This window comes from Gnatocerus cornutus, chromosome 3 (genome assembly GCF_029298725.1).
Source record: "Gnatocerus cornutus isolate USDA-ARS CGAHR chromosome 3, icGnaCorn1.1, whole genome shotgun sequence".
NCBI classification, from domain to species: Eukaryota; Metazoa; Arthropoda; class Insecta; order Coleoptera; family Tenebrionidae; genus Gnatocerus; species Gnatocerus cornutus.
The window spans coordinates 20,789,155-20,810,622 of NC_142235.1; the positions used below are offsets into that span (position 1 = coordinate 20,789,155).

Consider the following 21,468-nt stretch of genomic DNA (forward strand, 5'->3'; position numbering starts at 1 on the left):
TTTTTCCCCTAGAATTTGACATCTGACAATTTTCACGTAAAATTTGTTGGTGGTGAAGTGAAATTCTCCTCAGACGCGACTGCTGGTTAAAATCGGTAAAAAACAAATTGAATTTTGAAACCTTTATTTTCCCCCAACCACCCCCACAAATACAAAGTTCTAACCTAATTTCCTGCTACTGTTAAAAATCAGACTACGTTCTTTAGAATGTCCAAATAGAACAATCGTTAGATTAGTTTAGGCATAATGCGTCGTCAATTTGGATTGCAAGTGTCCACATTGCCACTTTTTTATTCAAGGTTGGAATCTTGATAAAATTTGGAAATTTTAAGATGACGAAGTTGGCACTATTCCTCCCCCAGAATTTGACAACTGACAGTTTTCAAGTGAAATTTACGCAGTTTATTAGTGCGTGCCTTTAAAGATGTTCCAAGTGAAGTGAAAATCGGGGGTAAGAAACAAATTTAGTTTTGAAACACTTTATTTTCACACCAACCACCTCCACAATTACAAAAAAAAACAAAATTCTAACCTAACTTCCTGCTATTGTTAAAAATCATTGGCGACTGGATTTTACTCAAAAACAAGCTAGCGTACGACGAAAACAACCACAAAAACAAAAGTCCCAAGACTACGTTCTTCAGAACGTCCAAATAGAACAATCTTTTGAGTATTTTTCGGGCGTACGGAAGCGTTTCCGGTTCTTCATGCACGCAATACCTCCTCGCCCCCAAAACGTAGTTCAAAATGAACTTATCGTAGTTAATTTTAGTGCGGTCGGTGTAAAATATCTTTCTGTCTTGATCCGTGAGTTTTTCCCAAAGATCTGCGAAGTTTTCGTTGTGGAAGTACCAAGGCCGTGTCGTGTAGTACTGAAGGACTTCAAGGCCGCTCTGGATGCGCTTCTGGGTTCGTACCAAACTGAAAAAAAAACTTGCAAATTTCGCTGGTTTTAGCCTACTAGATTAACTTACAACGGTTTGTTTCGTGTTAGTACCATTAAGAAGTCGACCAAGTAGGCTGGGATCACGTGTAAAAAAAACACGGCGATCAAGTGGTACCAATAATTGGACTTGATGCTGCCGCCTGGGTACCACAGACAGACACTAAAGGGGTTGTCGTAGAAGTGTTTCCGCCCCTTTTCCAGAGCCTCCCCCCACGTGATACTATTATCATTATTGGAAGTGATGTGGAAGACCCTCACGTCATTGGATGGGGTAGTCGCAGCCTTCCACCCAATCAAAATCAAGGAATTTATAGCACTATCCACAGGAACTATATTGGCTTCTAGATTAGGATCGCAATGCATGGACCGAATCACCCCTTTCCCCGCCCCCACCAACAGCCCCGTCGGTCCATTGAGGTTGTCCACCCATCCAGGAAACGGCTCTTTCCACGCTGCTACCACAATCGACGGTCTGGTGATCACCACAGGCAACTTCGATGAGTATTCAGACACTAGTTGCTCTGTTAAACATTTGGTGTAGGCGTAAGTGTTCGGCCACGTCTTTACTAATTTTGGTGTTAAAGTCTTGAGGAGGTCGTCGTCCATCCAGGTGGCTAGATCGAGGATTTTGCGAGGGTCGTGGGGGGCTGGGTAGATTTTCTCTTGGAGTTCCACTTCGTTGCAGTGGCAGTACGAAGTGGAGACGTGGATGAAAGTCGAGAGGTTCTTGAAGGTGCAGGAGAGATCGAGGAGGTTCTTTGTGCCGCCGGTGTTGAGAGTCACTGCGGCTTTGAGGGTTTGGTCGAATCGGACGGTTGCTGCCATGTGGAAGACGATTTCGATGGTGTTTTGGAGGGTCATTTGGTCGTCGTTGGAGAGATTTAGGGAGGGTTGGAGAATGTCGCCGTTTATGCAAGACAGTTTGGAGAGGAGCTTGTCGCTGTTGGGTTGGTCGCGCAGCTTGTCGAAGACCTAGAGGACAGAGATAAGGATTTTTAAGTTTATTTGAAGGTCCACCCTTTATTCGTAACAAAATGGAGAAATCGGAATAAAACATAAAAAGGATTGATTCTATTGGCTGGCTCCGTCGTTATCACAGTGTTTTTTCTTACAAAAAACGCAACGAAACAATTAACTCGATCGTAACTCTCCGTTTATTGGTTGGATGTGTCAAGCCCGGATTAAGAAAATTTGAGGCCCGGGGCTAGATCGTAAAAGGGGGCCCATCGATAAAATTATGCAAAGAAATCCGTACGTACTTGATTTGTATTTTTTCAATTTCTATAGCAAATTTTTACGTGGCAAGGGGCCTCTGGGAAAGTGGGGCCCGGTGCTACAGCACCCTTAGCCCCCCCCCTTAGTCCGGACTTGGGATGTGTTGATTGGACGAATTTCTAAGCTAATTAAATTATGCACACATTGGAGTTATTTCAGTGGATGCTGATAACAAAAAACGCACGAACCGAAAGAAGTTGCACTTTGGATTTCGTTGGTTTTTATTGCATAAATCAGGTCAGGACTTGAAGATATTAGAATTTTATTTTAGAAATTTTTGTTTTCAATGTTTTCAAATGGGATCTGTAACTTTAGTACTTTTGACATTAGCTGATTGAAATTTAGAGAGGTTGCTCTCTTTACCATGTTTACTGTCTGTACCAAATCTCAAATTTTTTGAACAACAGGGACGGACTTTAGAAATTTTTATCTTTAAGGCTAGTCAAAAATTTTCAATATTTTTCATTCAGACATGTAATTTTAGTAGTTTTGATGCTAGGGCAATGAAATTTGGATAAATTACTAGTTTTAACTTGTTGACTGTCTGTTCCAAATCTCACATTTTTTAAAGAACAGGGACGGATTTAAGAAATTTTTGTTTTCAAAACGGGCCAAAAGTTTCCAATTTTTTTGAATCGGATCTGTAACTTTAGTAGTTTTGATATTAGCGGAATGAAATTTGGGGAGGTTACTTTCTCTAACATGTTGATTATCTGTACTAAATCTCAAATTTTTTGAACAACAGGGACGGATTTTGGAAAGTTTTATGTTCAAAGCGAACCAAAAATTTCCAATATTTTTCATTCTGACATGTAATTTTAGTAGTTTTGATGCTAAGGCAATGAAATTTGAAGAAATTACTAATTTTAACTTGTTGACTGTCTGTTCCAAATCTCACATTTTTTAAAGAACAGGGACGGATTTAAGAAATTTTTGTTTTCAAAACGAGCCAAAAATTTCCAATTTTTTTGAATCGGATCTGTAACTTTCGTAGTTTTGACATTAGCGGAATGAAATTTGGGGAGGTTACTTCCTCTAACAGGTTAATTATCTGTACTAAATCTCAAATTTTTTGAACAACAGGGACGGACTTTAGAAATTTTTATCGTTAAGGCTAGCCAAAAATTTTCAATATTTTTCATTCAGACATGTAATTTTAGTAGTTTTGATGCTAGGGCAATGAAATTTGGAGAAATTACTAGTTTTAACTTGTTGACTGTCTGTTCCAAATCTCACATTTTTTAAAGATTAGGGACGGATTTTAGAAATTTTTGTTTTCAAAACGGGCCAAAAATTTCCAATTTCTTTAAATCGAATCTGTAACTTTAGTAGTTTTGACATTAGCGGAATGAAATTTGGGAGGTTACTTTCTCTAACATGTTGATTATCTGTACAAAATCTCAAAATTTTTGAGCAACATTTTTTTGTGACAAGAATATCTCTAAATCCGGACCTGGTGAACCAAAACGGACTTCAGCTTCGTAATCAATAGACTTTTCCACTTTTCCAGTCCATTTTTCTCCATAATTAGTAGACTAAAAGTGACTTACTGGACTATTAATGATGTCCTGCAGCCTCTCATTTGGCTGCTTCCCCTTCTTGGGCCTCACCAACAAAAAAATAGTCCCCAATTTCGGACAGGACCTCAACAACTTCTCGATCAGGACTTTTCCCATAAAACCAGTGGCGCCCGTGATCAGAATCTGCCTATCCGTGTAAAACTCCGCCACTGGTGATTGGTCTGCCATCATAACTTCGTCTGTAATAATAATAATTAATTAATAAGAAAGAATTGATCGGAAAATGGGAAAAGCGGAGGGTTAATTGAACGCTAATTATATAATTTGGTGTTGCGTTACTGTTACGCAAGTGGAGGAGGCGTGACGATAAGTGCTATGTGGTATTTTATGACATTTCTTCGTAAAGAAAAAAATCAGTTTTATGTCTTTTAGTTTAACCTTTTATGCAACGAGCACGAGGAGGCAGTGACCTGTGATAAGAAAAACGCGAAGCGCGGAGTTTTGACAACGCCCAAAAAGTGGCTAAAACGTGATCATTAACACCTAGGAAATTAAATAAAAGTCACAGCTTCATTACTAATTTATGACTGTCATAAAATATCTTATTTGCGCGATGAATTAACACAATCATACCTAATTAGCTGGAGGAAATCACTTATCGACGTGCACTGCAAGAATGACCAACAAAGGCACCTGTCTTATTACTTATTACAAGTACCATAAACCACCCATTATTACCATGTCAACTGCGAGGGTCCCATGGTGGGGGCCCAGCAATCAGACCGCAATAAAATTACCCTTTTAACTCTTCATCTCGCAGATGAACCAACGAAACAAAGCCTTCATTAAATGCATGCTTTTGCATTTCCATTGCAAATTACCGTTGTGTCTTAACTTAAGTAAATTGTCTACTTTCACCTGTGATTTATTTTTCTCTTCTTACAACATGTACCGTTTCGGTCCGATTTGCAATCGAAAGATGTTTGGATTTACGTAAGAGAGCTTTTTTCAAGAGATTTTCTTTGTTGTTTGAACTATTGCGAGATGTTTGCGTATGGAAATCAGGCGTGGTTGATGATAATTGGATACGAAGAGGCGATTTTTAAAGGGACTGGACTTGCATAAGTGCAACGCTGCAATTGCGCTAGTTTTGATTGTTTTGTGCACTTTGTGTAAGGAAATGTACGAAAGTTATGAGCGAGTGGCTTGAATGTGAACAGTGCGACATCGAGCGAGTGTTAATTTATTTTCTAATTTTTTATTTGGACAGTGACGCTCAAAATAAAATAAAAATAAAAGTGTGGACACTATTATTTTGACACTTTTGAGACAAATTCTGAATTTGAAGGACTGAAGGAGATCAGATAAAAAGATTCTTTTGTGGATTTCAAGCATATTTCTGCCGATTTTTTCCTAATTAACAGTTGTATCTTGATCAAAACTCTCTATTTTATGTATTTCGATCTCTACTTTGCAAATATGGACTCCAAAACCGACAGCAAAAATCGTCTATTTAATTTCAGATTTGAGTAATTTTAAAAAATTTTAGTGTTATTTAGGCTCACTTTACGCAGAATTTCACGCAGAATCCAAAAACGTAAGATTGGCTCATTTTGCTTTAGAATCCGCCCTCAAAAGTCAAAAATTCGATGGTCAATTTTTTGTGCAAAAAAATTTTGCGACTCAATCGATGAAAAATTTTCAATTTTTCGTTTTTTGATCGCCACTCGTAAACTACTTGCCCGATCTATTTAAGATTAGGACAGTCGATAGATCTCGAGCTGCTTTTTCGATCGATATATAATTCAATAATATTAAACGCAGTTTTTACCCCGGGACAGCGACTTGAAAATGACTCTAAAAACACCCTCTGAAAATATAATTCGGTCGATATCTCGTTTATTTGTTAAGGAAATTTGAACTACATTGATCCATTTGACGCAGAATTTTACGCTGAATCCAAAAATACTCTTATTTTTCTCGTATGTCAACAAATAACTGAATTAGAGGCGTTTGAAGTTTTGGGTTGTCGCCAGAGGGCCAAAATTTTGGAGGTTCGAAAACGATTTTGCTCGATATCTTTGGATTTATGGCAAATATTAAACAAACATTTTCGGAATCGTTTTTCTCGTGATTTTTTAGCTTAGAAATCAATTTTCGATAGTTCGAATTCAAAATTTTTATTTTTTCAATGTTAGAAGTAGCTGCCTTTCAGATTCTAAATCACTCTCGGTTGCTATCTCGCTTATTTATAAGGCAATTTTAACACATTGGTGCTCATTTTTCGCAGAATTTCACGTAGAATTCAAAAAGGCAATACTTGTGAAAATTGGTTTAGAAATAACTGAGTTATGAGCAATCAAAGTTTCGGATATTCAATTTTCTGTTGGAAAATTTTCAAAGCTTGATATCTCCGAAACTAAAAATGATTTTGAGAAACGGTTTCTACCATCGTTTTTCTTGGCTCATTTTGCTTTAGAATCCGCTCTCAAAAGTAGAAAATTCGATGATCAATTTTTTGGGCAAAAAAATTTTGCGGCTCAATCGATGAAAAATTTACAATTTTTCGTTTTTTGATCGCCCCTCGTAAACTATTTGCCCGATCGATCTGAGATTTGGATAGTTAATAGATCTCGAGCTGCTCTTTTGATCAATATGTAATTCAATAATATTAAACGCAGTTTTCATTCCGAATCAGCGTTTTGAAAATGACCCTAAAAACACCCTGTGAAAATGAAATTTGGTCGATATCTTGTTTATTTGTTCAGGATATTTGAGCTGGATAGGCTCATTTAACGCAGAATTTTGCGCTGAATCCAAAAATATCCTTATTTTTTACGTACGTCAACTACTAACTGAATTAGAGGCGTTTGAAATTTTGGGTCGTCGCCAGAGGGCCAAAATTTTGAAGGTTCGAAAATGATTTTGCTCAATATCTCAAAAACTACGACAGATTTTGAGAAACGGTTTTTGCCATCATTTTTCTCACAATTTTTTAGTTAAGATTTCGTTCTTAGATTTTTCGAAATTCCAAAATTTGATTTTTTCCAAACTCAAACTTCTGCGATCGAAATCTCGCTTATTTTTACGTAGAATTAAACCAAATTTTATTAGCACAAAAACATAAGATTTAAATTGCTATTTTCTTACGTTATGAGTAGGTAAAGTGTTAGTAGTTCTAGTGACCTCTTATTACCTAGTAGTTCAATTGATTATTTTTTAACCCGAAAAAAAATCCGTACAACTTAATTTTGCCCATGACATATTATAATACACTCTATGACCTGACCTTTACGTGGTCACTCTTAGAACGGACGCTCAATTACTCTACCACAAACTTGCACAACTCCACAGGTGGAGAGATTTATAGTTAGAAAGCAAATTCCACCCTAAAATTTGTAATCAATTGAAGAATTCATTGAAAACACAGCGTGGGCCCTCAATAAAACTTATCATGCATTGTATAAAATTAGTAAAAGCGACAATCACAAGTGTGTGAAGGTGACTTTCCTAAATTTGCATCTACAATGAAGAAATGAAGAACTACCCAATGCGGAACGGCGGAACTACTCCAATCTAGATAACGACCTTGGGCGTAAAGTCCGTTGACCTGAAAACATATCAAGACAGTGGTAATTGCACAGCGCGTACCGTTTATCGCAAGAGGGAAAGTTTAATGTTTAATTTATTCACTTTTTATTTGTTTGGTTACGATACCCAGGCAACGGCCGAGAAAGAAAGTCATTAAAACACGTTTTTTGAGGTGATTTAACGATTTTTACGTAACTCCATTACCACATTTTCTTCATTTTTTAGTTGATAAAAGATAAGAGAACGATGCGAGTATAATTGGTTGCCTACATTTCGACTTTTTGTGACTTTGGGTGGAATTAACTAATTGTCGAAAAATCCTCTGCAGGAAAAATGAAGTTTAGAGCGGGCCAAACACAATTCATAGCATCTAGAGATTTTCTCGGAATTTTTTAGTTACAATCTAGGGATCATTGAAATTTTGATCTGGCAACACTGAAACAAACAAACAAAACACGAACGTAACAAACATGGCCGGCAAAGGTAAGAAAATCGTCGATTTTTCTTTAATAATCCCCATTTCCAGGGTGGAACTACATGCCCGGGGCCCCCGAAACCGACGAGCAGCAACGCCTCCGCTTCCAGATCGAGCTGGAATTCGTGCAGTGTCTCGGAAACCCGAACTACCTGAATTGTAACATAACCTCACTTTTTTATTTTTGTTTTTACGGTGGGTTTCAGTCCTTGCTCAGAGGGGCTACTTCAAAGACAGCACCTTTGTGAACTACCTGAACTATCTCCTGTATTGGAAACAACCAGAATATGCGAAATATCTCAAATATCCGATGTGTCTCTATTTCTTGGATTTGTTACAATATGAACACTTTCGGAGAGAATTGGTTAATGCGCAATGCTCGAAATTCATTGATGATCAACAGATTTTACTGTGGCAACACTACACGAGGCGGAGAAGTAGGCTTTTGACCCCCACAAATACTAATGGGACTACAGAGCAAAATAGCCAGAATAGCCAAAGTAATGGTCATATTAATAATAAGATTAGCTAAGGTTAGTTGTATTGGGATTATTATATTGTATAATTAAACGATTTTGGTTAATTTGTAGAGGCAAGCCTGCGCTCCTTCCTCTTCCTGTTTTTTTTCCCGAGAAAATCCCAAAGGTAAGAAACGCAAAGTCCCTAGAATTGCGCACTATTTACAATTATAACAGTACTTATAGTCTGACCAACTTTCCTATAACTGTATCCAAGTCGCCCATACTTGCATCCTATTGACTTTCAAACCAAATTCATACAACACGTTATGTTTTTTAATAATAGTTGACATGGTTCTAATTTATACGTCCATCAATCATTTTATTACGGACGCTTTTAAAGACTAGTCAGTCATGAATTTCAAACTCGTCCTTCTTGTGGTTGTGGCTCTTTTATGTGTCTGTGAAGCAAAAAAAAAGAAAAACAAAGGTTTGGTGTTGCGACAGAAAGAAACCAACGCGATCAATTTTCTCAGGTAATTTTTTCCTATTTTTTTGGGGAATTTTGTTTATAATTTTTTTGAAGGTTGGCTGTGATGCGACTGGTTTATGGTGTGGCAACGCGATTGGGTTTCGGCGAACAGATCGCAGAGGCTTTGAATGGGGCTTTCGTGCCCCCTGGAGTTGACGATTATGATGACTATGGGGGCTTTTCGCTGGACAGGGATGACGACTACGATTACTGAGACTCCGACGTGCGAACTCTAATTTATTGATTATGTACAAAAATAAATAAAATTTAATCTTTGTTTAACTTTAAAACCGGTCATTGTTATCTTAAAATAACTGATTTGGGAGCGCCAAACTTCCGCAAATCAGTCCTCGACTTACAATGTAATGGTGTAGAAGGTTGCGCAATGCTCTCTTCTCAGAGTCCTTAAAATGATGATTTGCCCCAAACTGCGCGCCCTATTTGCACCCCAATTTGTTCTTCTCCAGTGACATGTCTCTCTGTGTAAGTTTTTTTTTGTTTTTAAGACTATTTTTAAGGTTAGAAACACGCCGCGGTGATTAATCAAGTCGACTGGATTTCCCAAGGTTATAAATAGAACCACCAAACGGTTTGTCATCATTTAATAAACGACTTTTTTTTTAATAAAACAATGATCTTGGTTTTAAAATATTCCGTTTTAGATCATTTAAGTCAATTTAAGTTAAGTGACCCGTAAACCGTGACTAAAGAGGCACTTAAGTCATGGCTGAAGTTGGCCGCTTTGTTTTTAGTCTTCTGAAGTTGACTTGTGATATTCACTGGCAATTATCGTAGTTTTAATAATGGATCAAGGTCAAAGAAAAAGTATAGTACGTAACCCGTTTATAAAGTAAAATTTTCTTACGTTTTGCTATGATACCGAATCGATTTTCGCTTGTGTTTTTAGGTATTTGACATTTCTTCAAAGGAAGAAATTGTTAGAAAAAAAAAACGAAATTCGTAATTTTATTAATGGAACATCCTGTATATTCTGTCAATTTCCATTTCAGACGTACAAGAAGCGCGCCGGCACGTCCGACCGCGGCCGAGAGTACGAATGGCTCTTGTGCGCCTTCTACTCTTTGAACTTCAGTGTTTCCCCGAACGTCATCGACTTTGAACTCTTCACCAACAACGAATTTTTCGGCGATTTCGACGACATCACTCTTCGCGTGAAATTTTCCAACGGAGCCATCAAAGTCTTCCTCTTTCAGTTGAAACACAGCGAAAAAACCAAAAGTTTCGCCTTGAACTCTCTGACGTCACCAACTGGGGATTTTAGTCTCGCTAAATATTTGAAATCGTACCAAAACAGCGTGACTTCCAAGAATTTCAACTACATTCTGTACGTAAACAAGACTGCCAACTTCAAGGATCAAACGAAACTAACTTGGGATTCCCAGGAGGTTTACATACGGCGGCATGGTTGTGTTGGGGAGACTTTACTGGACACCAACAGAGGGCGCAATTGCTCGGTTTACAAATTCGAAGGTCACGACACTTCGGGGTTCTTCGGACGGTTTTTTCTCTACGCCAACCAACAAAACGACACCTATTTAAAACAATCGATTGGCGCCATTTTGAAAACGAACCTCCATTGCGACATTTACACGACTTTCATCGAATTCATGCGAAGCTGGTGGGCGGGAAATTTCAAACTGACGAAACGCGACGTAGTCTCCAAGTTGGCAGAACTGGTTTTTTCCCCCATGATCCTCCCAGTGAGTGGTGAAGATAGCAACGAACGAACTTCACTCATCGAAGCGGCAATTTTGAAGTTCGATTTGACTCTAATTGACACTAGAATTGGTAATATTTGGTCGAGGGCGGTGGTCAATGACTTGAAGCGCGCCAGCATGACGGCGTTGAAGTTCGGTCTCACCACCACAGGGATACGAAGAGTCGAGGACCTCGCCGAAGAGAAAAAAGCGAGAGTGTTGTGGTTCATGGACGAGTTGCCGCTGGTGGTTGAGGTCGACCACGCGAAGAAGGAGCAAGTTGATGCAATTTTCGGGTTATTGGGGCGTTGCAACAAGAAGAAGAGAGTTGTTTTGATTGGGTACGATGTCAATTTCGTCACCTGGAGGACGTTGCGGACTCTAGCAGACCTGGAGAAGAGCGATTTTGAGCGGATTTCCAAGAGTTTCACCCTGTCGCTGCAAGGGAAAAAGACGATCAAACTGCAGGAAATCAACAGTTCGGTTCTTGGAGTCGCAGCTCTGGTGGAAATCGCTAATAGTGACACCTTCACCGTCGGGGAGCCTCTGGAGAATTTACCCCCATGTTACATCGAGCGTTCTTTTACGAAAATAATGTTAAATTGGGGTGTTATTAACGATCTTAACAAGTCGAAGATCCTCTTAAGTTGCAACGGCCACCTCGAATCAGTCCAAAATAAGTTCAACAAACAACCCGTCGACATTTCTGTGGCCAATCGGCGCCTCAACTTCTTCAAATACAACATGTTTGTGACCAACCAGGAGTTCCCTGAAGAGGTTGTAGCGCAAGAACTTAACACTGAACATCCGAGTCACCATTTTCGGGTCGTCGAGCAAAGCCTCCAGTGGCTCACCAGCAGTGGTAAAATCGAAGAGTTGGAACCGTACAAGAAGTCCGGAGACGTGATCAAAGAAGACGAAGTTGAAGACCACTTCCGGAACAAAATCAAGGTGGTGACGTCGCATCCGGGGACCGGCAAAACCACTCTTTTTAATAGTCTGAAGAACAACGCGCCTCGTGATTGTTTCGTGGTCAAAATGACCTTGAAAGACCACGCGGAGTTGTTCAATGAGGACCAAGACGCGTGGAGGTACATCGTGGATTTCACGGCCAAAACCAGGGGGTACAAGGGGTTTGAAACCCAACTCCTGTGGCATTTCCCGAAGAGACGCGTAATAATCCTGTGGGACTCTCTGGAGGAGTTGGACATCGATCTGATTACTTCTTTCGTGAACACAGTGTTAACACTCCGGGATGGTGGAGTGTCGCAATGGATCAGCGCCCACAACAACTTCCGAAAGTTTTTGGAGATCAATTTGGGCGTCTTCGCCATGAATCTCCTTCCGTTCACTCAGGAGGAACAAAGACAATACATGCAGTGTCGCTGTGGAGTTACCACGACCCATTTCTTTGAAAACATAACAATTGTTGATGACCAAGAGTACCTGGGGGTCCCTCTGCAATTGCACATTTTGACAGACATCTTCTTCAAAGACCCGAAGCTGTTGGACACCATCTACACGCTCACCGACATGTTCGCCGCGTTTATTGAAGGCCGGTACAAGCACTACTTGTCGGGGAAGAGCACCGGGTCCTTCAGCCGCCTCAGTAGTCTAATAGAAGACGCGAAGACCCATCGGATGGAACAGTACAAGATTGCGGCCGTCAAAACGCATTTACCATCACTGTACCATCAACTCCACCTAAGAAGCAGCGACAGGTTTGTTGAAGACGTTAAAAACGGCGATTTTCTAGGCCTCTTACGCCTCCACGGCGACGAGTTCCAATTCGAACACCGCATAACCGGAGAGTTCTTCTGTGCCTCCTTCTTGGCGGAGAATCCACCTAGGGGCCTCCACGACTTTATTTTCGAAGAGGACTGCAGGAATATTCGTTTCATGTTTGATTTGTTGTCATCCAACGACCCCACGTTTGTCGCTTTGTTGTACAAGAAGTTCGACTCCATCGGTGTTGGACTCAAGGACAAACACGGGAGGAGTCCTCTGCATGTTCTGTGTTCCTACGGGGTCAAACACCCGCGACTTCCGACAGAAGACCGCGGCGATAAGTTCGTGATTAAAACGGCTCGTCTCCGAGGGGTTCGCGAAGACGATCAAGACCTGCAGGACGTGGTGAAACGGTTGGGGAAGTTGTACGACCCCTATGAAGAAGACACGTTTGGTTCGAACTGTTTTGACTACGCCGACCGCTCGTTCTCTCTAGGGCTGTTGGAGTGCCTCAATTACAAGAAGCAAGAACTGTTGAACTACTCCCACGCTTCTCTTTTATACTACGCGATCAGAATGAACTACTCTGCGATTTTCGCCGGTGTTCAACACTTTCCCTTCGTTGAAGATTCCTCCGGGTGTAATCTTCTCCACGTAGCGACGAAGTTCAACCGAGGGGAGTTTCTCACCCGTCTTCTCTCCCTCGACAACCACAAAGTCTTCATCAACAAGCCCAACGGAGACAACTGGACGCCACTTCACATAGCTACGTTCAACGGCAACTTCGAGCTGGTGAAGTTTCTGGTCCGCAAAGGCGCGGCGTTTGTTTTGCGTGAGCCGTCGGTGATGTCGCTCGCTGTTGTCCGCGGGCGCAAAGACCTAGTGGAGTTCTTTCTGGAGTGCGGCTGCAGCCCCAATGAGTTTTACCACACCAATCACTTCACCACGTCGATTTTTCAAGCGATCGACCGAAAGCACGAGAAGATCGTGGAGTTGCTGTTGGACAACGGCGCCAAGTTGTATTGTGTCAACCGAATTACTCCAGACGATGAGAAACCGAATCCGTTCGGAATGAACTTGTTTCACATGCTGCTGGAGAACCAACAGTTCGAAGAAGCGGATATTGTCTTGCAGAAAGGGATTCATATCAACTCTGTTGATAACGAAGGAAGGACGGCGTTCCACCACGCCGCGTTGAATGACCTGGAGGCGGTGTTAAAATATCTCTTAGCGCGCGGTGGTGATTGTAAGATTGTGGATAACTCCAGGAGGAGTCCTCTTCATAGTGCTGCGCACTCTGGGTCTCTGGGTGTGGGTAAGATGCTCATTGACCACGGAGTGGATGTTGAGGCTCAAGACAACAATGGTTTGACACCGCTTCACACCGCTCTGATGGCCGGAGAAGACAAATTCGTTTGTTTTTTACTCAAAGAGGGTGTGAACCCGAACGTGGTCAATAAGTACAGAAGAACGCCTCTTCACCTGGCGGCGATTTATGATTTGACTTCCTCCATACAAGTCCTCCAGGAGTTCGGTGCGGATCTCGAGGCCAAAGACGGACTTTACGAGCGAACGCCTCTCCACTTGGCGGCGTGGAATGGTAACTCTGACTGCGTTAAACTCCTTCTGGAGTTGGGCGCCTTCTTCGACGCGTCGTGTCATTTCGGGTACACACCCCTCCACCTGGCGGTACAGGAAGCGCACACGTCCTCCTGCAAACTCCTCCTGGAAGCCGGCGCCTCCGTCAACGTAAAAAACGTGAACGACCGCACCCCTTTGAGTTTGTTAAAGAAGGGATGTTCATCCCTCGGCCGGCTGTTGGCGGCGTTCGATCCGACACCCCTCCACACGGCGGTGGCCCGCAAAGACGTCGTCTTCATAGAGGAACAACTGTTGGACCACTGCGATGTAAACGGGCGCGATGGGGCGGGCAACACTCCCTTACACATCGCCGCCACGTGCCCAACCCCCTCTCAAATAATCAAAATATTGTTAGCCCACGGCGGCGACGTCACGGCGAAGAACTCCAAAGGCTTAACACCTCTTCACGTGGGGATTCAGAGCGGCTACCGCGACGCCGACGTGGTGGAGTTGCTGCTCGGCGACGACGTCAACGAGGCGACGGGTAAAGGCGACACTCCTTTAATCCTCGCGTGTCAGATGCAGTGGTGCCAACTCGTCACCACGTTGATGCAAAGAGGCGCTCGGAGTGAAGAGAGGGATGCTGTGGGGCTCACCGCCCTCCACTACGCCGCTTCGTTTGGCATCACCGAAATCGTCTCTTTGTTGGTCGAACGCGACCACGTCGTCAATCGGGGGACGAACTCCAATCGAACGCCGCTCCACCTGGCGGCGAGTCGCGGTCACTTAAACGTGGTGAAACTTCTTCTGAGTTGTGGAGCGTCACCGATTGTGGTGGACGCCGACGGTGATACTCCTTTAGACGACGCGCTTAAAGCCGAACAACCGCACATCTTCGAGGTGTTGAGGAGGCACCACGTCGAATACGACATCGCGACGACTTATTTAGGCCGCTCGATTTTACACGCGGCGGCCAAAAGCGGCGCCCTTGACATGGTGAAGTTGTTCATGGAGACTCTTCCAGTAGATGCCACCCACGCCGAGGAGGCTCTGTTCAATCGCCACTTTAAAGTCTTTGAGTTTCTGGCGGGGAAGGTGAGTTTTGACCTCAATAAGAAGAGTTGGAGGTACGGGAAGTACCCGTTGCACGTGGTGACGAGCGCGGGGTCCACGTTAGTTCAGTCCTTTCTGAAGAAGGGAGCCAAAGTCGACTTGGTGGACGACGAAGGAAACACTCCTTTGCACAACTCCATCGAGAATGGTCATCATCCGAATTTCTTGCAGTTGTTGAGTTATGGCCGTGGCGCTCTTAATATGAAGAACCGGAAGGGTTACACTCCTCTTCACCTCGCGGTGAAGTTAAACATGAAAGACAAAATGGCGGCGTTGTTAAACGCGGGCGCTGACCCTGACGTGGTGGACGACGATGGCCATACTCCTCTAGACCTGGCTCTTAAGGAAGGCTCGTTTTACAAGCCGCTTCTGTTCAAGACGAAGAACTTCGATGTTAACAAGCGGTACCACTTCCAGCAGACTATCTTACACTTCGCGGTTTCTGGGGGTTGTGTCAAGGTCATACCAACTCTGGCCGAGAAAGGGATGTCCATCAACTGCGGCGATGCGCGTGGTAACACCCCTCTTCACTACGCGACAGGATTGGAGCCGGAAATCCTCACCACCTTGCTGGAGGTGTTCAAATCCTCCATCGACATCGACATGAAGAACGGGGATGGGAAAACCGCCCTCCACGTGGCGGCGGAAGTGTCCCTCCCCAACGTCACCAAGCTCTTGGAGTTCGGCGCCTCGCCCTACGCCACGTCCAAATACGGCGCCACTCCCCTCTTCTACGCGCTGAAGAACCCCAAGTGCTTCACCCACCTCTGGCGGAAGACGCCCGAACTGAAAGTCTTCAACATGGCGGGTCATATGACGAAGACGATTCTACACCAAGCCGCATACGATGGAGATATCGAGTCCGTAAAGTTCTTGTTGGGCGTGGGGTTGAAGATCAACGAAGCTGATAACAACGGAGACACGCCGCTGAAGAACGCGGCTGTTGAGGGGCATCTGGAGGTGTTGAAGGTGTTGTTGCGCGAAGACAAGAAGCACATGGTGGTCAACATCTTCGATAAGCACGGGCGCAGTCTTTTACATTTAATGGCGCACCATGGAAGCTTGGAAAGTGTTAAGCTACTGGTGGAGTGTCGAGCGAGGAGGGATTTGTACGATCAAAAAGGACGCACGGCCGCGCAGTTAGCGTCCTCCAAGACCATCGCCAAGTTTTTGAGTAAATAAAACGAAATTTGTTGTTTTAATTTTATTACAGACTTTTACCAATAAAATTCTAATTATAATGATTTTCTAAGTTAAAAGGACTTCAATGTAGGCGCCAGGAAGCGGCTGTAGAGGTAATACACCAAGCCGAGTACCATTAAGACTTTGCAGATCTTATCCACGAACCACATCCTGAAATAGACATTTATGTAACAAGTGCGGAAAGTGACCAATTTCGCGCGAGTGTGAATGTAGATGCATGACGCGCTAGTCGAGTCCGACGAGAACTTTTCCTTTTTCTTTTTTGCTTGTTTCTACTTACACTTTCATGTGTCTTCTGGCGGCTGGGATGGTGTCGTCTTCTTCTTTCAGGATGAACTTCCGCGCGCATCGTATACAGTCGGTGAAGTAATGGTAGTAGTTGATGCCATCACCGTCGAGTTTGTACGTTGCTCGTTCTTTCGGATTTAAAGAATTTATTAGTGCTAGACTGGCGTCGTTGTTGAAGTCCCATTGGTTGTTGGCGTAGTATTCCAAGACCTCGTAGCCTTTGGAAATCCTTTTTTGTACCCGGAGGAGCCTGAAACGATGCGTGGATTAAGATCAAGAGTTGAGGAATCAATCAAAGAAAGACTCAGGAGGACATAAAAGGACCTTAATCCTCCCCTGATTGCCTGCACACTTACACCGGCTTGTATCCCAGCAGCACCAGCAACCCATCCAGGAATAAAGCCGGGATTAGCTGGAACAGGAAGAACTCAACGTTGTGCAGCCACCGGTACTTCTTCATAGATCCTCCAGGATACCACAACACTCCATTGAAGGGAATTTCGTTCGTGACGACGCTCCTTCCGATATCAATGACTTCTTCAAAGGAGACTTTGTACTGAGACGAACTCGTGACGTTGAAAAACCGTTGACTGCGGAAATGACAGTAAACTTCTGTTGGTTTCAAACCAATTACTCACTCTGATTGTAGATAAAAGAACGAAGTGCATATTAAGGCGTTGGCGACGATGTCCACGGGGATGTAATCCGAATAGCTGTCGCCTTGGCAGTACATGGTCCGTAACACTCCTTTTCCGGCGGCGATGAGGAGACCCATGGGGCCATTGATGTTGTCGGTCCATCCGGGTAAGGGGTCTTTCCACACTGGAACGACTAGCAAAAAGGGTAAAAATAACAAAGAGAATCAATAACTTACTGACTGATGGTCGGAGGATGATGACTGGCAAATTGTCCATTTCGTCATTGACCAGTCCTTCGCCCAGCGCCTTCGTGAAGGCGTAGGTGTTAGGAATATCCCCTAAAATCCTACAAAAACGCTTATAAAAGAACCAAAACCACCACCGCAACACTCACTTGCCGGTGATGCCGTCCAAACTCCTCTCGTCCATCCACTCGCACGTCTTGATGACGTGGTGCGGCGACGCCGGTGGAGGATACGCCTTCTCGTACAAAATTCGTTCGTGTAAATGACAATACGCGGTGCTTAAATGTGAGAAAAGCACCAATTTCTTGCACTCTTTCGCCAACTCCAGCATCAACTTCGTCGCGCGGGTGTTCAAAAAAACCGCCTTTTTCAGACTCTCGTCGAAGCGAATCGTCGCCGCACAGTGGTAAATCATTTCTACTTCTTCCGTGAGTTTCTTTCGGTCCTCGGAGGACAGTGCCAGGTCTGGTGCCTCCATGTCTGCGGCGACTGCTTCGACTTTCTTCACGATGTCTTCGCCTCGCTGCTTCTTGAGTAACTCAAACAACTACGGAGTGTGTTAAAAATGCAAGAAATTCATACAGGGAACTGGCTTACCGGCCCGTTGAAGATGTCTTTGATGCGGTCGTTGGGGTTTTTACCCTTCTTTGTTCTCACGAGGATGTAGATTTTGTGGAGGTTGGGACACGTGCGGAGGAGTTTTTCGATGAAGACTTTGCCAACGAAACCGGTGCCGCCGGTTATGAGCAGAGTTTTGTTCGCGAAGATTTGGGCGATTCTGTCGGGGTGGTCGGCGAGGTTTGGCGCGGGGTCCGACATTTTGGGGACTTCTGGTTTTCAAGCTGCTGTCAAAAAACTGAAAAAGAAACAGTTTTTGCGTTTTTAATTCAAAATGCTCAGTTTGTCAAACGTCAAATTACTTGACAGAAACAAAAGACATGATATGAAATTTCAAAGCCGACTATGGAGGAGTGGTTTTTGAAAACTAAAAATTTTAGGGGGCTGAGTTTTCAACAAGACATTTGAAAAAACAGGTATGTCGGAGAAAAAATTGACAGGATTTTGAAAGTTGTCATTTGATTTATTTTCAGTAAATTATTGAATCTTGTGTTTGTTTCAACGGATTTCTTCTTATTTACATATTGCGGTTATGTTAAAAACAAAAATATCACTCCGAGATTACTTTTTTTAATCTCTTTCGTCATGGCCTACCCTAAATAAAAATTTTTAAATCAATTTAAAATGATGCCCAAAACGATTTGGGCGCGACTGTATTATTTCGATAAAAACAGTTTTGGTTTATTTTTCTTTTGCTTATTTATTTACTTTTTGCTTTTTATGAGTGAGTTGTCAATAAAATGAATAAACGATTTCGTAAAAATACAATCGGACATAAAACAAGTTTTTTATGCTATTTTTTCCAATTTGCATATCAAAAACAACTTTTAGTTGAAAATCATTAATTGATGACACCTATTAATCCCTGATTTTTTTATGTACAATTAGCGGTCACACAAAGCAATTTGTGACGTCTAGATATGAAAAAAAAAACGCGACTTGGACGGGTATCGAACCCGCGACTCATTACAAGGTTTTGGAGGCAGAAATTCTGGCTTCTTGCCTATTTTCCTCAAACCAATTTTTAATTTTCTAAGCGAGTAATAAACACCAAAAAATGAATTTTACAATTTATAGAGGAATTTTAAAATTTTACGACTTACTAAAGTAAACAATCAATGTATGATTTTAACATCAGCTTCCGGTAACTGTCAGATACACCGGAAGTAGCTGCCAACTTTGTTATTTTAAATACAGGGCGATCAATAAATTAGCTTGCAGTAGGCCGTGACGTCCGAAAACATGTCTTCTAGATACAGAGTGAGATTCTTTTCAATATTAATCAAAGGCTGCGTTGAAATTTTTCGGGTTTCTTTTCTTACACGACGATTTTACAAATTTAAAAAAAAAATTAAAATTGGCGTATCATGCAGTAAAATTTCGGCATTAAACGACTCTGTTTTCGTTGTGTAAAATGTGGCAATTTTTTTGTTTTGTGTGTACATTTATGACGCAAAGCAAATAGCACTCGTTTGCCGTTTTCTGTTACCGACACCCAAATTATGAAATTAAGCCCCCTAACCCCAGTTGATTCTACGCTCATGTGTCAACCGTTCAATCACTGGGGAATTCCCTAAGACCTACGTGCTAAAATCCAAAGCCACCTTTGATTAACATTAAAAATAATCATTTCGGCAGATAATTTGGTAATAAAATAGTACTAGATTTAGCACTTTTTTTACTTTTACTTAGATTATCACCAATAGTTTGGGGGTGCAACGTCTAATCTACTATATGTATGTAATTTTTGGAGATTTTTGAGTTTTTTCAAAATTTACTTTAAAAATATCTCAGATGAGTTCTTGGACCCCAACAAAAGTCTCACCTGATGTACCTTTTTCGGTGTTTATTAATAGTTTGTTCAAAAAAAAAACAGGGCCAACTTAACCTTCAGAAGAACGAGTTGAGTGACTTGTCATAATTTGGTGTAAACGTAGTTTTCAATTGTCACGTCATAAGCAACTAACTTAATAATAATTTTTTATACAGTTACATTGAACATAATTTAAATTGGCAATTATTTTCACAAAAAATAGAAAATTGCTAAAAATTACAATTTTCCGGCGTCACGAATGCCAAACTAGCGGTGATAAAAACAATTTTTTTCCTCAAATCCTAGAGCATTTTAAATTTTTATTTTAAATTTTTTTTAATTTTCAATTTTTAAGACAAATGTTCTGATTGCACTTTTCCACTTTTACAAATTGTACAAATTTCCAAACTCAAATACCTAAAAAATAATAGTCCATAGCCAACTTTCAATTTTTTTAATAGGGGAGTTTTTGAATCTAGCGTGCTTTAATTTAATTTTGCGGAGATAAAATAACTAGAAGTAACACTATTAGTTCCATTTATATTAAAAACAATTTTTATTCCCAAATAAATTGATCAACAAAACACTATATTAAGCACTTACCTTTAAAAACAAAACGCACGGCACACTAAGGTTGAACAAACTTCCTAAGTCGATCCGCACTTGTCTGAGCACAGCCTACTTCTAACGCTGTTATCTTCGGCCACTTGATTTAATAAAACGTAAATTGGTTAGGAACGCTTTCTTTTGTTTCCCAAAGGTGGGGCGAAAAACGAACAATTTTCTAGACGTACTTTGATCGTTCGAATGTTTTTCTTTTCAATAAAATGTTTATTGATCAGGAGAAGCAACAAGTTTTGTTTTAATTACTATTTGACTTATGCGTCCAATCATGTTATTTATGTTAATTGTATAAAATTTTCGCAGAATTAGCGGATTGGAAAAGTTTTATACAATACATTTTCAAATAAAGTGCCGTAAAAACAAATATCCCACTTTTTTTATATAATTGCGATCTTGTGACGCATTTTTGGCTTTCCACTTATTAATAAAACTTTTGACGTCAAGTGATCGATGAAAACAAAATCCATCCGATATTCGCCTTAACGATCGTTAAAAATCATTTACGTCGTATTGGCGACGACATCGTTAATAACTTAAGTAGAAACAAATGTCTGGGTGAAATGGAAATCCCACAAAAGTCCTTGGAGGTGTTTAAAATTGTGAGAATTTACCCGAAAACAATGTTCCTAAAATTGCCAAATTTCCGATTCAGATTTTTTCCCTATGACGCAGATTATTATTAAAAAACAAGTTTTGGTGATGCGTGAGTCTGAATGAGTTTTTTTTGGTCAAGTGACCTCGGAACCGCCGAATAACATTGCTGATGAAATCGACGATGTGAATAACTTGCTTAGTGAAATGATTTCTTTTCTAACACTTGAATTTCTCATTATTGCGGTATTGACATTCGTCCATTAAAATTATGTAAACTTGGAAAAGTAAACATTTCGAGTGAACTTGTTATACAAGGTATTTATAAATGTTTGTAGCATCATGGTTGGCTCTGGAATTCCTGTCGTGCACTACTGTACTTTGCCGCTTTGTTGTCATAGTGAATATAACTATCTTAAAAATTATTTATCATGTTACCTTACGTCAACGACGTTTCTGTAACGGTTTTGTGTCAAAATTTTTGATTTTTAGGTTTCAAACGACAACTAGA

The 21,468-nt window shown here is 41.4% G+C and overlaps 5 protein-coding genes across 7 annotated transcripts; 3 read left to right on the forward strand and 2 right to left on the reverse strand.

Moving 5' to 3' along the window:
* Positions 1–466: 466 nt before the first annotated feature.
* On the reverse strand, positions 467–9,244 carry LOC148178039 (putative fatty acyl-CoA reductase CG5065). Of its 2 annotated transcripts, none has more exons than XM_088033461.1 (4): positions 9,157–9,244; positions 3,772–3,980; positions 975–1,918; positions 467–921 (listed from the first exon to the last, which is right to left on the reverse strand). In XM_088033461.1, exons 2-4 carry the CDS (start codon positions 3,970–3,972, stop codon positions 528–530), a joined length of 1,539 nt encoding a protein of 512 aa, XP_087889587.1. In that variant the 5' UTR covers positions 3,973–3,980; positions 9,157–9,244; the 3' UTR covers positions 467–527. The 2 variants fall into 2 exon arrangements, with proteins under 2 accessions (XP_087889587.1, XP_087889586.1); XM_088033460.1 differs by lacking the exon at positions 9,157–9,244 and adding an exon at positions 4,375–4,501.
* On the forward strand, positions 7,427–8,470 carry MED31 (mediator complex subunit 31). Of its 2 annotated transcripts, XM_088033467.1 has the most exons (5): positions 7,428–7,504; positions 7,558–7,815; positions 7,859–7,966; positions 8,014–8,340; positions 8,398–8,470. In XM_088033467.1, exons 2-4 carry the CDS (start codon positions 7,803–7,805, stop codon positions 8,337–8,339), a joined length of 447 nt encoding a protein of 148 aa, XP_087889593.1. In that variant the 5' UTR covers positions 7,428–7,504; positions 7,558–7,802; the 3' UTR covers position 8,340; positions 8,398–8,470. The 2 variants fall into 2 exon arrangements, with proteins under 2 accessions (XP_087889591.1, XP_087889593.1); XM_088033465.1 differs by lacking the exon at positions 8,398–8,470 and having other exon boundaries at positions 7,427–7,504; positions 8,014–8,391.
* On the forward strand, positions 8,507–9,149 carry LOC148178041 (uncharacterized). Its single transcript, XM_088033469.1, has 2 exons — positions 8,507–8,801; positions 8,852–9,149. Exons 1-2 carry the CDS (start codon positions 8,680–8,682, stop codon positions 9,009–9,011), a joined length of 282 nt encoding a protein of 93 aa, XP_087889595.1. The 5' UTR covers positions 8,507–8,679; the 3' UTR covers positions 9,012–9,149.
* LOC148178042 (uncharacterized) lies at positions 9,158–16,178 on the forward strand. Its single transcript, XM_088033453.1, has 2 exons — positions 9,158–9,280; positions 9,808–16,178. Exons 1-2 carry the CDS (start codon positions 9,269–9,271, stop codon positions 16,117–16,119), a joined length of 6,324 nt encoding a protein of 2,107 aa, XP_087889579.1. The 5' UTR covers positions 9,158–9,268; the 3' UTR covers positions 16,120–16,178.
* On the reverse strand, positions 16,127–20,461 carry LOC148178043 (putative fatty acyl-CoA reductase CG5065). The gene is made up of 8 exons (XM_088033463.1): positions 20,346–20,461; positions 17,909–18,167; positions 17,461–17,858; positions 17,303–17,412; positions 17,067–17,259; positions 16,785–17,018; positions 16,421–16,678; positions 16,127–16,290 (listed from the first exon to the last, which is right to left on the reverse strand). The coding sequence occupies exons 2-8, from the start codon at positions 18,128–18,130 to the stop codon at positions 16,191–16,193; spliced, it is 1,515 nt and encodes a 504-aa protein (XP_087889589.1). The 5' UTR covers positions 18,131–18,167; positions 20,346–20,461; the 3' UTR covers positions 16,127–16,190.
* Positions 20,462–21,468: the final 1,007 nt, after the last annotated feature.

Coding starts and splice junctions, on each gene's coding strand:
- LOC148178039 (XM_088033461.1), bottom strand. CDS start 3,972: ATGATGGCAGACCAATCACCAGTGGCGGAGTTTTACACGGATAGGCAG. Junction 1,919..3,771: donor AGGACATCATTAATAGTCCA/GTAAGTCACTTT, acceptor TCTGTCCTCTAG/GTCTTCGACAAGCTGCGCGA. Junction 922..974: donor CTAACACGAAACAAACCGTT/GTAAGTTAATCT, acceptor TTTTTTTTTCAG/TTTGGTACGAACCCAGAAGC.
- MED31 (XM_088033465.1), top strand. Junction 7,967..8,013: donor AAACCCGAACTACCTGAATT/GTAACATAACCT, acceptor GGTGGGTTTCAG/TCCTTGCTCAGAGGGGCTAC.
- LOC148178041 (XM_088033469.1), top strand. CDS start 8,680: ATGAATTTCAAACTCGTCCTTCTTGTGGTTGTGGCTCTTTTATGTGTC. Junction 8,802..8,851: donor AACGCGATCAATTTTCTCAG/GTAATTTTTTCC, acceptor ATTTTTTTGAAG/GTTGGCTGTGATGCGACTGG.
- LOC148178043 (XM_088033463.1), bottom strand. CDS start 18,130: ATGTCGGACCCCGCGCCAAACCTCGCCGACCACCCCGACAGAATCGCC. Junction 17,260..17,302: donor CATCCTCCGACCATCAGTCA/GTAAGTTATTGA, acceptor CCTTTTTGCTAG/TCGTTCCAGTGTGGAAAGAC. Junction 17,019..17,066: donor TTCTTTTATCTACAATCAGA/GTGAGTAATTGG, acceptor TCATTTCCGCAG/TCAACGGTTTTTCAACGTCA.